Source organism: Laetiporus sulphureus (assembly GCF_001632365.1).
Source record: "Laetiporus sulphureus 93-53 unplaced genomic scaffold LAESUscaffold_108, whole genome shotgun sequence".
NCBI classification, from domain to species: domain Eukaryota; kingdom Fungi; phylum Basidiomycota; class Agaricomycetes; order Polyporales; family Laetiporaceae; genus Laetiporus; species Laetiporus sulphureus.
Window position 1 is genome coordinate 17,733 of NW_024468617.1, and position 14,163 is coordinate 31,895.

At 51.2% G+C, this 14,163-nt stretch overlaps 5 protein-coding genes across 5 annotated transcripts; 3 read left to right on the plus strand and 2 right to left on the minus strand.

The window, feature by feature from the left end:
• Positions 1 to 86: 86 nt before the first annotated feature.
• LAESUDRAFT_718478 (uncharacterized protein) lies at positions 87 to 407 on the plus strand (the record flags this gene model as incomplete). The annotated part of the gene is made up of 1 exon (XM_040907438.1): positions 87 to 407. One exon carries the CDS (start codon positions 87 to 89, stop codon positions 405 to 407), a length of 321 nt encoding a protein of 106 aa, XP_040757579.1.
• A 1,791-nt stretch (positions 408 to 2,198) lies between these two features.
• Positions 2,199 to 5,768, plus strand: LAESUDRAFT_732837 (uncharacterized protein). The gene is made up of 6 exons (XM_040910311.1): positions 2,199 to 2,266; positions 2,324 to 2,559; positions 2,662 to 3,146; positions 3,216 to 3,690; positions 5,110 to 5,247; positions 5,294 to 5,768. Exons 1-6 carry the CDS (start codon positions 2,215 to 2,217, stop codon positions 5,654 to 5,656), a joined length of 1,749 nt encoding a protein of 582 aa, XP_040757580.1. The 5' UTR covers positions 2,199 to 2,214; the 3' UTR covers positions 5,657 to 5,768.
• A 427-nt stretch (positions 5,769 to 6,195) lies between these two features.
• LAESUDRAFT_622149 (uncharacterized protein) lies at positions 6,196 to 6,477 on the minus strand (the record flags this gene model as incomplete). Its single annotated transcript, XM_040903287.1, has 1 exon — positions 6,196 to 6,477. A coding segment is annotated over one exon (282 nt), but the record flags the coding sequence as incomplete, so codon positions are not given.
• A 1,115-nt stretch (positions 6,478 to 7,592) lies between these two features.
• LAESUDRAFT_732839 (uncharacterized protein) lies at positions 7,593 to 7,906 on the plus strand. The gene has a single exon (XM_040910312.1). The coding sequence runs from the start codon at positions 7,654 to 7,656 to the stop codon at positions 7,828 to 7,830; it is 177 nt and encodes a 58-aa protein (XP_040757582.1). The 5' UTR covers positions 7,593 to 7,653; the 3' UTR covers positions 7,831 to 7,906.
• Positions 7,907 to 11,541: 3,635 nt separating this feature from the next.
• LAESUDRAFT_765166 (uncharacterized protein) lies at positions 11,542 to 14,148 on the minus strand (the record flags this gene model as incomplete). The annotated part of the gene is made up of 6 exons (XM_040913592.1): positions 11,542 to 12,315; positions 12,371 to 12,729; positions 12,783 to 13,206; positions 13,268 to 13,333; positions 13,394 to 13,457; positions 13,511 to 14,148. Coding segments are annotated over 6 exons (2,325 nt in total), but the record flags the coding sequence as incomplete, so codon positions are not given.
• Positions 14,149 to 14,163: the final 15 nt, after the last annotated feature.

Here is a 14,163-nt window from a genome sequence, read left to right on the forward strand (position 1 = left end):
TCAGGAGACGGCATTGCAGATGATGGAGAGGAGCAGGATGGCCACTTGACGGGGATGGCGCTCATGCGAGTCAAGGGCTGCGGAGGATGGTAGAGCAGCTGCTCATGCGCGACCTGAAGAAATGCTCGAAGATTATTAACTTGTGGGAGGATGAATGGATGCATGGCGAGGGCACTCCACTGGCATTGTTGATGTCTGCCCCTGACATGAAGCCCTTGAACGCTGACACTTTTGCCAGCGTCAAGGGCGGCTCAGATGCGGTGTTGCCTGAGCAAGTAGAAGCTGGATCGGAAGCTGATGCCGACCAGGATGCAGACGTAGATGCAGATGTAGATGCGGATAATGTCAGGCTCATCGTTGATGAGCATGATATCAACCTGGGCAGTGTCGCTCATCAAGAGCATTGACACGTTGATGAGCGACTTGCCTTTCTCTCTTCTTCCCTGTGTTCCTCAACTTCCTCAAAATTACTCTAGCAAATTGTACATATCCTGTGCAAATTTCCTCCAACCTTGCAACCATCCTTGACTTATTGACTATTTCATTGTTGTTGTCATAGTAGCGTCCGATTACCCAGTCTCTCATATCCCATATTCCATCCTTGTCTCTCACATTCTCCAAATCATTCGATAAATATCAGGTGCATGTATGCCCTGCCTTCACTCGTGAGTCTCTTGTCCTCTGTAGATGCAGCATCATATATATTTACAGCATGTTGCGATGCAATTCATCTGCACTACTGGTCATACACTTACAATTTTTCTCTCGAAACTGCATGCTCTGTGTAGCTAGACTATTGTAGATGTCTGCAATTCTAAGTCTGCGCATCCTCAGATTGGCTCCTCTAGTACTCTAAGTGAACTGGCATGTTTGCCTTAACTTTGAGTTCGCTTCTGTATGTACTCTTCTGTCTACGATGGTCACTTCAACTCTCATGCTCTATCGTTTACTTCGAGCTCGTCTTGAACGACTTTGACTATGCCTCCTGTGCTGCCCTGACTTGAGTTTACTATGCTGAGAATGGCATCAGCCTCTGGCGTGCCTCTTATGAATGTTAAAAAAAATGCATAACTGGGTGGCTGACGTACCAAGGTAGGTCCACCAGCCGATTGTTGGAAGTCATATGGACTTTATGTCCAGTGGGACACGGACTTAGACATTTTGCATGCATTTGCTTATGTAATCACATAGCCACAGGTGCATTCGATCTTTTCCTGCTACCTCAGCACTCGCAGCATACATCGAGGCTGAGGTAAGTACCTGCTGGACTCCTTACATACCTTTTACTCATACACTGTAGTCACTCATTTCCTACGTGTCTTACAGGTATTTTCTATAGCACTCACATCATACATTGAGGCTGAGTCACTCGTTTCCTACGTGTCTTACAGTCCTCAGAAATTTTCACCTTAGACAATAGGTTATGAGCCCCGGAGCTACACACTAACCTGTCCACTCATTGAGGCTTCCACTGCGCTCACACTCCTTTAATTCCTCTCTCTTTGACCAGCACCCACACCAGCACCTCCTGCACCACAGTCTACACCTTCTCACTCCACACCCTCTCACACCATGTCCAAATCTGTCAAACTCTCTCTCAGCTCAAACTGCCTCTATGACATTCCATTACTCGAGGATGACAGAGCGAACTACCAGCAATGGAAGTTCCGCCTCGAAATGGTGCTATGCATCAGAAAGCTCTGAAACATCACCCAGGGTAAGGAAGCTCAACCTTCAGACTCCAAACCTGACAAGCAGGCCGAATGGGATGATAAGGATTAAGATGCAAAGGCACAGATCACGCTCATGCTCAAAGATATGCCTCTGAGCAACATCATGTATGAGAAGACGGCGAAGTCTGTATGGGACAAACTCACTGTGCGGTATGAGGGGAAAGGAAAACAGATGATAGTGCACCTCATCGGTGAGCTATTTCATGGTACGCTCTCTGACAAGACTGGTATGGAGGCACAGCTCGATGGCATGATCCAAAAGGCCAACATTCTGGCCACCCTCGGACAGCCGCTCGAAGACTGGCTGATCGCGGTCGCCATGGTCATATCGCTCCCTCCATTGTATTCAGCACTTCACACCATCCTCATGTCGACAAGCGACAAGCTCACCACAGAGATGGTCATAAACCAGGTCCTTACTGAAGAGCGCGAACACCTCAAGGAGGGATCACAGCACGCACTTGCCGCTAAGCTGTCAGGTATGCCATCAACATCGAAGTTGAATGGGAAGCAGCCGAAATCTGACAAGAAGTGTGGCTATTGCCACAAGCTGAACCACACAGAGGAGGAGTGCTGAAAGAAGAAGAGAGATGAGGAGAAGCAGGAGGAGAAGGAGGGTAGCGACGACAGTGAAGACCTTGTGGTGAAGGTCACGTCCACCCGGGGTACCACAGCATCTCCCATCCTCCGACTGTTCATCGCCCATGCGCTCACGCAGCACAGCCTACCCACTGACCATTGGATTCTTGACTCGAGCACAACAGCATTCATGAGCTCACACCATGACTGGTTCATTCAATTCACGAACCTTACCTTACCGAGGCATGTTTGGCTCGGAGACGGATGATGCATTCATGCAGAAGGTATTGGGCAAATCTACCTTGATTTAGCCACCAAAGATGGACGTACAAGCCCGACACTGCTACAGAACATATACTACGTACTGCAGCTCCAGGGCAACCTCCTCTCCACCTCACGACTCACCGAACAAGGTCAGACCCTCACGTTCTGTGGCGACACCTGCAAAATCACTTGCAATGGCGAGACGACGGGCCTAGCGCACAAGACGTATGGTCTCTACGTCCTCGCATCGATCCAACATGCTCCCATGCGAGCATTCGTAGTGCGCGCGGACTCCTTCACAGATCCCAATGAGTATTCACTTGAAGCGCTGGCAGCAAAGACGATGATGCACAGGATGAACATCGTAAAGTGGCACCACAAGGCCTGCCACATGGGTACCAAACTCACCCTACAAATGGTCTATCAAGGCACGGTCAGCAACACGAACACCGTGAGCAATGCAACTCATGACGTGAAGACCAGTAAGCCCATCCAGACGGGTATCAAGCCCTCAGCCACACACATCTGCATGCACGGGTGTATGGCCCATAATGCCAGACTCGACGTCAAGTCAGCCAAGCACGTCACCTTCAGGCATGCTCAAAACGCGAAGGCACATGCTGCCTCTCACTGAATGAGTGGGCGCACACACGATACGCAAAATGCTGCCTCCGACGAGGGTGTCCATATCTGGCAGATATGCACGGTGATCGACCCTGGACTTCAGCACGAAGTGCAGGGCAAACTGCCGAGCTCATCTGCCAGCACTCCTCACAGCCCTCACGAACGACGAGCAGCTCGTATCGTGATCGTAGCCGCCGAACACGACCCAACGCCACCACCACTCGATGCATCCAGTAGCACGTCCACCGGTGATGACGACAATGACAGCAGCAATGACAAAGACGATGAGGGCAACACAGTACCCTCGCCCAGCTATCACATCACGTTGCCATGCCAGACTGCGTCAAACTGCTCGCCTCCTTCTCCGCCTCAGTGCGAAAATGAGAAGGAGCACTTACCTGCCATCTCAAAGGCTGCAGCATCTCTCTCACACACTCGGACTCAATGCGCAGCCACTCCCGCTCCCACTCCAAAGGCTCCAAAGAGCCATGTCCATCAATCCGCATGCACTGATATGCTCTGATGCCACCTCCCTATGGTCCATGGTCAGGCAGTACCGATCACTTCATTGCGGAGTGAGGTGAGTATCAACCACTCTGCTCTGTCTCCGATGGTGCGCCGGTACAGGGAGATGACTCTTTTCTTGAAGGGTGCGAGGCCCGCAGGTTTCTTGCTACCAAGACTCTGTGATGTTGGTGAATATGGGTGGTGTGTGTGTGGGTGGTGGACGAGAGTGTCGTCCGAAGCGTGCGGTGGAAAGGTACGGTGCAGATGGTTTCATTCGGCTGGCTGGCTGACTGGCTGGAGCTAGGACGGAACGCTGGCCTTGCCCACGTGCGTGTTACTGTTTTGAGGGATGAATTTCCCACATTACATCAGCTTCGTGCTTCGAATTGATCGCAAATGGGGTTTGCGCACCAATCAATTGTTCGCAAATGCTGTCTGAGCGCTAACGTTTTGTTCGCAGACCTGCTAGCGTGATCGTTCAGACCGGACGTTCGCCTCGGCTCTTCGAGTCTCTTGTTCGGGGTTGTTTGAGTTTTGTTTGCAGATCTGCAGGGAATGTTCGCAGATCATTTCCAGCGCTCTAATGCTGTTCGCAGACACGAGTTGAACACCTAATCGGGACTGTGGGAAACAAAATTCTAATATGAAACTTGTTCGTCTGCTACCGTTGACCTCGGCTGGACCCCGTTCGGTGCGTTCAATCACTTTGTTCCTTCTAGCACTCGACTGATAAAGTCCTCCTGGCCTCGATAGAACAAGTTAACCAAGGGACTGTGCGTAAGAGACCATACTGAGCCTAGGCGATCACCTTTATTCCTGGGCTTGTGGTGCAAGTCGTCCGTAGCGCAGACTTCGTTAACGAAGTTATCGAGTTCGATAGAACGCAATTAATAGTGAAGCAATAGATTGATATCAAAGATGAGCTGTGTAGAGTGGAATAATAGAACTGTGGAAGTATGGAGAAGTTCGCTCCTGCGACCCCCTCCCAGTCGATTATCTTCTTTTTCTCCAATTGCAACCAGGTTTATATACTACGACGGACAGCTCATTGCTGAACTGTTCATTACTATGGGAAGTGTCCATACCCTGCTTCCAGAGACTATAAGCATATCTGAAATGCGTCTGAAATCCAAAACTTGTAAGAGTGGTATCCTGCTACTGCTACCACTATGCTTGTTCGAGCAGTTCGTCCTCGATCCTCGGTACCGCCTTCACCCCTTGGTTCTTCTGGAAGGCATACCGGGCCGCCGCTGGCTTTTTGCCCATGCCTCGCTCGGTCGAGACTGTCTTTGCCAGCTCCGACCGCCTCGTGTAGTACGCATGTCTCGGAGGCAGTTGGTATGACAAAGGGTCAGTTGGCCACCTGGGCTTGCCTGCTGCCTGCCTCATGCTTTGTGCTCAGCTCATTTCCGCGCTCATCAGCGCGCACCCAGTGCCAATTCGGGATGACAATCTGTGGTCCTCTGTCAGCGCATACAAGCCCAAGACATTTTCAGGAGGCCTTGGAGCCAAGACAAAGTGGGCAGTAGAGACTCCAGAAGTCCAGAAGAGAGCCAGAAGCGAAGGAGAACAGCCAAAGAGAGGAGGGAAGAACATGCATCAAGTGGGCACAGTCAAACGCGATAAGGCTCACGTGGGCGCTAAGGGTCACTCAGTTGATGAAGAACCTTGGAGAATCAACGTCAGATGCAGATCAATGGATATTAGCGACAATGGAAGAACTTACCCCAATCGTCAAGGCCACACTCAATGACGAGTATGACCGTCCACGCACCGCAATCGGGCACGATCCAGGTAAAGTCACACGATGCAGACAGCATACAGCAGCCCGGGTTCTATCCGCCCAGACGGACTCAAGAAACCCTACACCACAGGCACTTACCATCCAATCTGTGCAAGTCACAACATGTGCTGAAGACCCTCGGTCACGCACAGTACAAGCAGCATGAAGGATTCAATTAGTGTTCTAAAAAAGTAGGTCCGCATTCCCACTGAGTGGGCATGTTGAAAATCATATGGACTTTATGTCCAGTGGGAGACAGACTTAGACATTCCGCGTGCATTTGCTTATGTAATCATGTAGCCACAGGCACGCTCGATCTTTTCCTGCTACCTCAGCACTCGCATCATACATCGAGGCTGAGGTAAGTACCTGCTGGACTCCTTACATACCTTTTACTCATACACTATAGTCACTCATTTCCTACGTATCTTACAGATATTTTCTATAGCACTCGCATCATACATCGAGGCTGAGTCACTCATTTCCTATGTGTCTTACAGCCCTCAGAAATTTTCACCTCGGACAATACCGATATTGTTGAACGAAGGGCTTGATATCATCACTATCACAAAGTTAAACGTCTAAACCGATGCAGTGCTAAAAGCATTAGCAGGGGCTTGAATACGCAAGCTGACAACCTCGGTGCACTGCAAAACATTCTTAAGGTGCGCATTGGTTCTCCAAACGAGTACTGACACATACATAGAGCCAACTTGTCCTCAGCAATCCAACGGCAAAGAAGGTGTTGAATACGAATAATAGGACTACAGATACTACGCGGCATCCTGGTGTGTTGATGGCACCCGACACAGCTAGGAGCATCATGGTGATCGTTTGGCCCACCTGACCAAACAGTATAAGTGGCTGCTGACCGAGGCGATCAACAAGCCCAATGGCAATAAAGCTTGCAAGGAAATATTCAGTGCCATTGGCGACAGCGACTATACGAGAATTGACATTGCTGAAACCGAGACGCTGGAAAAGGATGGTCTGTAAGAGAGACGAGATTCAGTAACTTATCACTCGCGAGCATGATGTGCTCACAGCAAAGCTGCGTACTTCTCTTTGGGACAGGCTTTATCATGCCTTCCGCAGCATATCGTCGTAGACTTCATTCTAACCATGTACACTCCACCTTTTCAGAATAGTAGATACCTCAGACCTTCAATGCATCATCTGCCACAGAACTCTCTCTCCTGTGCAAGAGACGGCCATCCAACATCGCAAAATTCACCTCACAAGAAAGGAGCAACGTGTTTAGCCAGGTGAGCAACCGCTGTTCGCATCATTGATACATAATATATTACAGCCATCTCATACTCTCTTAATGCTGAGCGCTGATCAACTGCCACACCCTCAATCGAAATATCAGCTTCTCCGCTGTCGAGCCCTAGGGCCCCTACCGAGTTCACGTCATTGAAAAGCCCACAAGGCATGCACGAGTTCACAGTCACTCACGCTCGACCGTCGTGTCGCCAGTGTTAAAAGAACGTGCCCAGAATGGCAGCTTCCATCCATCAAGGTTAAGGCCCATACTCGAGCCGTAGCGGACAGGTGCAGCTCAGTGAGTGTCGGGAGTAAGGAGGACCGCTGCGGACAGTTACGATCTGCATGTCATGATCATACTACGCCAGACGGTTGAATATATTTCTTGCCCTCGCATTTGACATTTACCACAAGAACGACTCAAATTTTGAAATTATAAAGCATAAAGTGGAATGTCCGGCCATGCGAGGTTTCGACGGCACAATCACTTCACAAGTTCACACAGGACTTCTCTAACAACGTGTGTAATTTATTATATACTCTACGGTGTACTAAGCTATGTGGTGCACTACGCTACGGTACAAATGCGAGAGGTGGGCGCAATGCGCGTATGATACGGTACAGTAGCGAGGTACATATGCGAGGTATAGTGCGTAACGGATATCGTGTCTAATAGGTATCGTGTCTAGTGAGTATTGTATCTAGACGGTATCGTGTCTAGAGGTATCGTATCTAGTGGGTATCTATGCGATGGGTATACTACGGGAGCGGCTACCGGACGTATGAGACGAAAGACAGATTACGGTACGGTATGCTACGGCTATGGTACATCTACGGTAAGGCTACACTAATCTACACTAACGGTGCATATGTTTATCACTACACTACACTACAACTATGCTACAACTACACTACAACTACACTACGCTGGACCTTGAGCTTGAGGAGCTGCGATGGGAGACGATAAGCAAGGTCACCGAGAAGAGACAGAGAAACAGAAAAAAAAGAAACAGAAAAAAAGAAACCGATTCCCCGAAACCCTTTGTTCCGCCAGTTGCCCTTACACCCTCTTGACGTTACCCTCCACATCCACACACCATGAACCCTCCCCTCCGGATCCCCTGTCTGTTCGGGGTACCCGGAGAACCCGCCCTGGACAACCCGTCTAGGATTGCCAGAGCTGGGATAATCCCTGCCCTGCCTGGACCTCCCACGTCCGGGGTCACCACAGCAGGACGTTGACACATTCCGATGCCCCAGATTCTCCTGTGTAGGGTCCTCTGGAGCGAATGTCTATTGTTGTCCATCCGCCTCTGAATCCCCCTCGTCCGGGGTTTCCACAGTCGAATGGTTGACGTTCCGCGATCCGCTTCGTGTTCCCTGCGTCCAGGGCTTCGTCCGAAGCTGGAACGTCTGCGTTTGTTTGCATGTTGCACGCTCTGGATTCCTGGGCCCAAGGATTCCAGAGCGGATAAATATGAGAAATGCATATAAACATAAGCCGAAACCGCGATAGCCGAGAGCATAAACGAGAGCACGACAGCAAGATGACATGAGAGCACGAGAGCAGGATGACGAGATAGCGCGAGAGCAGGGTCATGAGATAGCGCAAGAGCAAAATGATGAGACAGCACGAGAGCAAGATGTCGAGAAAGCACGATGAGGAGAGCGCCGAGATAGCCGATTAAGTTATGATGCAGATGCAATGATGTGACGCGAGAGTGCTGTCAATGATAACAAAAGTGTTGTGCCCAGAGAAGTCGCCGTCACGACACGTTGCCGTACACGTCGACGAGAGAACCGCTGCCAAGATTAACAAGATGTCAGGCCTTCAGAGCAAGTCGGCGATAACAACAATGTTTACACAACGAAATGACGCACCAATAACACACCAGCCGCTAGTCGACGAAGTAGCCGGACCACGAGACACGAAGTCCGCGAGCAGCGCATAAGCCCGCCTTAATGCACATGAGATAATGCTTAACCTGGTGAACGTATCAACAACGGATCCTGGGCTCTAAAATGGTGAGATTGGCTCACGATGTTGACCACCAGCCACTATTCCACGATATCGTCAAATTGCGAGACGCGAAGTCCAATAGCAGCCCACCTGCTAGTCGATCAATGGGCAAGCAATGCCCGAAAGGGGGGTCTAAGCATTTACAGGTGTGTAGACCTTCATTGAACAATCCGGTCCAGATTGTTGGTCTGTGGCTGACAATTTGACTTCATGCAAGGAGTTCACGATGTGGCGAAGAGCCTTGACTCATTGGGCATCCTAGAGCGTCTACGAACGGCTACATTTCGAAGCACATCATTTTCCATCAAAGTGCACGATGGTGACTCTGAGTTGCGCACGGAAAACTGGCGAGAGCCTCAACTCCCGCGTCATGGACGCGACAGGCGCTGAATCGCTGGGCAGTCTTGTCGTGGCGCATGAAGGATCGAGTTAATTGAAGGGCCTGTACGTGGAGACTCGCGGCTTTGCGCAAGAGCCTCAACTCTCACTCGCGTGACCGCGGAAGGCGCTACCTCGCATGACAATGTCTTGGCGGAAGGGCGGGTTGACCAGTGGCGGTGGAAGTATACTATGGGGCACGCAGCGGGAAGCACCATGCTGGGAATCTCAATTCTTGACGCAGCCGTGCGAGGACCACGTTGTATACTGCATCAGACACGCAGGTCGGCAGCGGTAACGTTATGGTCGCCTCGACGGTGAGAAACCCTGCGACAATGTTAGCAGCCGTTCTACATAATAGCCCATAGAGACGTGTACCTATTCGTGCTAATTGGCCTGAAGTGACTGGTGAGCTATGGCAGGCAGGCGGCAGCATGATGATGTCCGCGGATGCACGAGCCTGCCCAGGCTGATGATATTGAACATCTCAGCAAGGACATGAGCGCATAATCGGCTGATGATATGGCAGTGCTGAACTGCAAACAGCAACTCAAACTGATGGAAGATGTTTCCGACGGGTAGCGTGCGACCAGCGCGAATGCAGAGGCAGCTGAGTGCCATTCGTCTTGACAGCGGGTCCCGACACGGAGTATAAGTGACTCCACCACAGCTGGACGAGAGCATAACCAGGATGTCGAGGAGATTGATGGTGGTTGATTCGGATGACGGATGACAGGATGGTGGTTGTTAATACTGAAGCCGGTGCTGCACGCTTCAAGCAGCATGTACGAGTGCGGTAGAATGAAGGGCTTTCGTGCCTAGGAAGAAAAGTTGATACTTGATGGCGGTAAGATGCCGAGTTCGTCACGAACATCGACCACTGGGAGCGATGACATCTTACGAAGGTCGCTTAGACGCGACATGACGTCTACGGACGTGCCTCAGTGGTAAAGCGAATAGCCTTCGTACGCAGAACCAGCCCCGCGATTAATTGGGCTTGGCACGAACTACTCACTGAGTCGACGCGCTGTCTCTTGGTTACAGATGACCTTGATGGATTGACGACTCCGTCCTTGAAACAGGATCAGCATCGACATTCTGCCTCTTCCTTTTCGTTGACAGTCTCGGTTGATCACGCTCAGTATTGATGACTGGGTTAACGTGTTGGGAGGGCCGTGGTTGACCAACGACCTACGCGAGCAATGCAACTGAGAAGACCGAGTAATAACGGTTGCACAAGGAATACTCACAGTAGCGACACGCTTGTCCATTCGCGCGCGAAATCTTGTGAAGATTTTCAATTGGGCTACTTGGATATCACCCGCGGGCTGATGAAGGACGATGATCAGCGTATATTGCCGAAAGCTGACATAGCTGGGTCTCACCCTGTTCACTTCTTCCCGTTCCATGGCCGCGGACATTGTCCCTGATGTGGGAACCTGATGGGTTGTTTCGATCGGTCGGATAGATTTCGCATCGAGGTCGACGAATCGGTAGGCTAAATAGAAGAGAACTGATTATCAATATTCACCCTCCGTGGCAACTTTCCACAACCAACCTGAGCAAGGAACTGTTGCGTCCTGGAGGAAAGAGGCCTCGATGGCCGATTGGAGGAGTCAGTGCGCTGTCTCTTCGACGTGCGCTGTCTCTTCGACAACGGTGGTGTGACGGGTGAACCATGCACAGAGGTGGCAAGTACATCGGCCGGCTGAAACAGATAGAACCACCATCGACATGGCACCCAGGACAAATCATGAAAAGAATCGACGTACATCACCAATCCGCTTCCTCTTTAACGCATCCCCACAGTAGGTCGCATGTCGGCACCTGAACGGCTGAGCTGACCACTGACCGACGGTGCAACTTGTCTCTCCGACTGAACTGGGACATCAACAAATCGAACGTGGGCAGATGACTTAATTGGCTAGCAGGTATGGCTCGATTGTCGGAGTCATAAGATGGACAAAGGCGGCAAATGGCTCACGAGGTCGACGCGCTGCTCAACTGACGACGTGGACGGCAACGGTGCTCGGACAAGTCGAACACCAGGATACCGGTCAACTCTCAGCATCCTCGATGATGCCGACGCCTGTGTAACAACGATCTCGGTACCTAGGGCGAGCGGGGTGCAATCTGGAACGCGACCAACAATCTGAAGAGTAGGATGTTCACTCAGCGCCACAAGACGGAGTTTAAAAATAGGTAGAGAACCCACTGAACCCCCAGGCTATTTTTTCAAAGCTGAAGGATGCTCTTGCTTGTGTATAGGCTGATTTCCAGAGGTACTTTCGACGGCCTAAGCAAGAAGGGGAATTTAGAAAACCTGATATAAGATTATTACGAAAGTCTCACCTGTTGATTGCGCTGCATCTCAGGTGAGGACAACGTCATGCCGGCAAGTCGAGCACCCAAAATGATGTCGTTGCCTTGGTCGGAAGAGATGGTCTGTGCACTGACAGGCGCGTCAGCAGTATCCTTGCCTCTTGTTCAGCCCGAATGTCCGCTTCCCCTTCTGTTTGAATATACTGTTGCGTCTTTGCAACGCCTTCACGTAGAGTTTTCTTTTGGGCTTGATAGGACTTTCGTAGGATAGGAACGAGGACATAGCCCTGCTCGTCACGTACTTCAAATGCGACTGTTTCTGGTCTCTTTGGATACAATAATTTAACAAGCATGTGATGATAAGGTCGGAAGCATTGGTTGTACTCGTTCCATTGCCTGATATAGAGGTCCCATTGCGACAGATCGAGCAGATCCTCCTCTAGTGCATCTTCAAGATCGCAGAAAGAAACCGCGTCATTCCGCATCATCTTGATGAACAGATAGTAGCCGAAACGTGCGCAAGCGAGGATGCGGATGCTCTTAGCCAGACGCCAGAATCTCTTCAGAGCAATGTCAAGCAGAATCCCCCCCACGAAGATTTTAGGACACGCGAGTTCTCCTGCTTGCCGGGATTCGACCATGAAACGATTCATGTAGTCATCGGCCCATTCAAGTTGTTCGTACATCCTTCCAAGCCAGTCCTGTTCCTCAGGATAGAGAGGTTCCACGACAGGATACTCGTATTGAATCGGTATGTTGTGCGGAAAGAGGTTCTGTATGTCCAATTCATCCTCCGAGAAGTCTCTGTTCGACACTTCTTCCGCCCGCAAATCGCCCGCCTGAGTTAAGAAAATACATCGTCGTGGACGAGATGACTCAAAAGAAAAATATTACCGATGGAGACGAAAGCCGTTCAAGTACCTGTGGACGAGATTCATGGATTGGCGAGCGGCTGTGTGCCAGAGTGAGAGAAGAAGCGCGGAGGCGAACTGGCGACGGTGATCTGATTGACTCTAATGGACTGAGCCGGGCCTGTAGGCCGGTGTAGCTTCGCGAAGGCATCGGTGGAGGTGTCTGCGGAAGGTCGGCATTGCGCCTTGCATGAAACGGTATCGCCCGTAGCGATTGTGACCGAATGCGCAACCGTTCAGAACGGCGAAGCTGTGAAAGTGGACCAGATGCGAGTGGACGTTCTAGCGACGAGAGGCCGACAGGCGAGGAGAAAAAGATCGCGAGCGCGCACGAGCAACGGCCTTGAGTCGTGGAGCCTGAGAACGATGTATTGAGATTATCGGCGAAACTGAACCAAGGGGCGGAGGCGTGGCCGGTAGAGATGGTGGACGATAGTCGCGATGGTTCTTAGGCAATTTCCCTGCGCGAGCAGATGAGGAAGCCCGTGGTGGTGATGGCGTCCGCAGCAGTGACACTTCACGGAAGCGTCCAGGCGATATTGACTGCAGGCAGGGGCGCTCCATCGGACTCGGTGTTCGTCCGTGATCATAGACAGCAGCTTGACCCACCTGACCTGAGCGTGATGCCGACTCTTCGTCTTCGTCGTAATAGTCAAGCTCTTCTTCGTCTGGATTGATAGGCGTCCTCCCAATATCATGCTCGTAAGTGACCTCTGCATGACCGTTGATGTCATCCATTTCCAGTTCGACTTCGTAGTCAATTAATGATTCATCGTACTCGTCTTCAGCCTCCGTCGCTGATGGATCATTCACGGATTTCTGGATGCTCGCTTGTTATGGAGAAGTGATATTGTTTTCTAGTGTCATGTTTTTTTCCCACGAGGATGGATGGAGGAAAGGCGCGCGGAAGATACGGAGTCTTGTCCACAGTCGAGTTGGAAGCATCCTGCGGAGCGGCAGCAACAATTAGAATGTGATGATGAGAAACTGAAACTTCATCGCGAACCTTAGCCTTACTCTGTCTCATTGGCCGTCTCCTTTCTTCTTCAATGGATTTTCGATCGCCAGAGCTCTCAAGGGCAAGTCCTTCATATCTCTGTAGCTTTCTTTAAATGTATCATACTTCTCCATAAGCTTCCGGTTTTCCTCGGTGAGTGTTTCAATCTTGACACCTTTTGCTTGAAGGGCAGTGTTCGCCTCCGCGAGTTGCTTCTCCTGTGCTTGAAGGGCAGCGTTCACCTTCGCTAGTTGCTGCTTCCACCTCACTTCGAATTCGTTTCGCGTCTTAAGTTCAGCGTTTGCCCTCGCGAGTTGCTTCCCCCGTGCATGAAGGGCAGCTTTTGCCTTCTTCTCCACTGCCAGAAGCGCAGCGTTCACCTTCGCGAGTAGCTGCTGCTGCTGCTGCTGGAGGCGAGCGTCGCTTTCCACGATATATGCGTCCTGCGTCGCAAGTTTAACGTTTGCCTCCGCGAGTTGCTCCTCCTGTTGGTCGAAGCTAGCGCGGGCCTCCGCGAGTTGTTCCTTCAGCACCTGAAGGGCAGAGTTCTGCTCCTCCCGTGCCTGAGGGGCAGGGTTTGCCTTCGCGAGTGCCTGCTCCTGCTCCGGCTGGAGGCGAGTGTGCGCCTCCGCGATCTGCCTCTCCCGCACTGCATGGTCAACGGTCGCCTCCGTGAGCTGCTTCTCCCGTGCCTGAAGGGCAGCGTTCGCCTCCGAGAGTTGTTGCTCCTGCTGCTGGAGGCGAGTGTGCGCCTCCGCGATCTGCCTCTCCCGCACCGC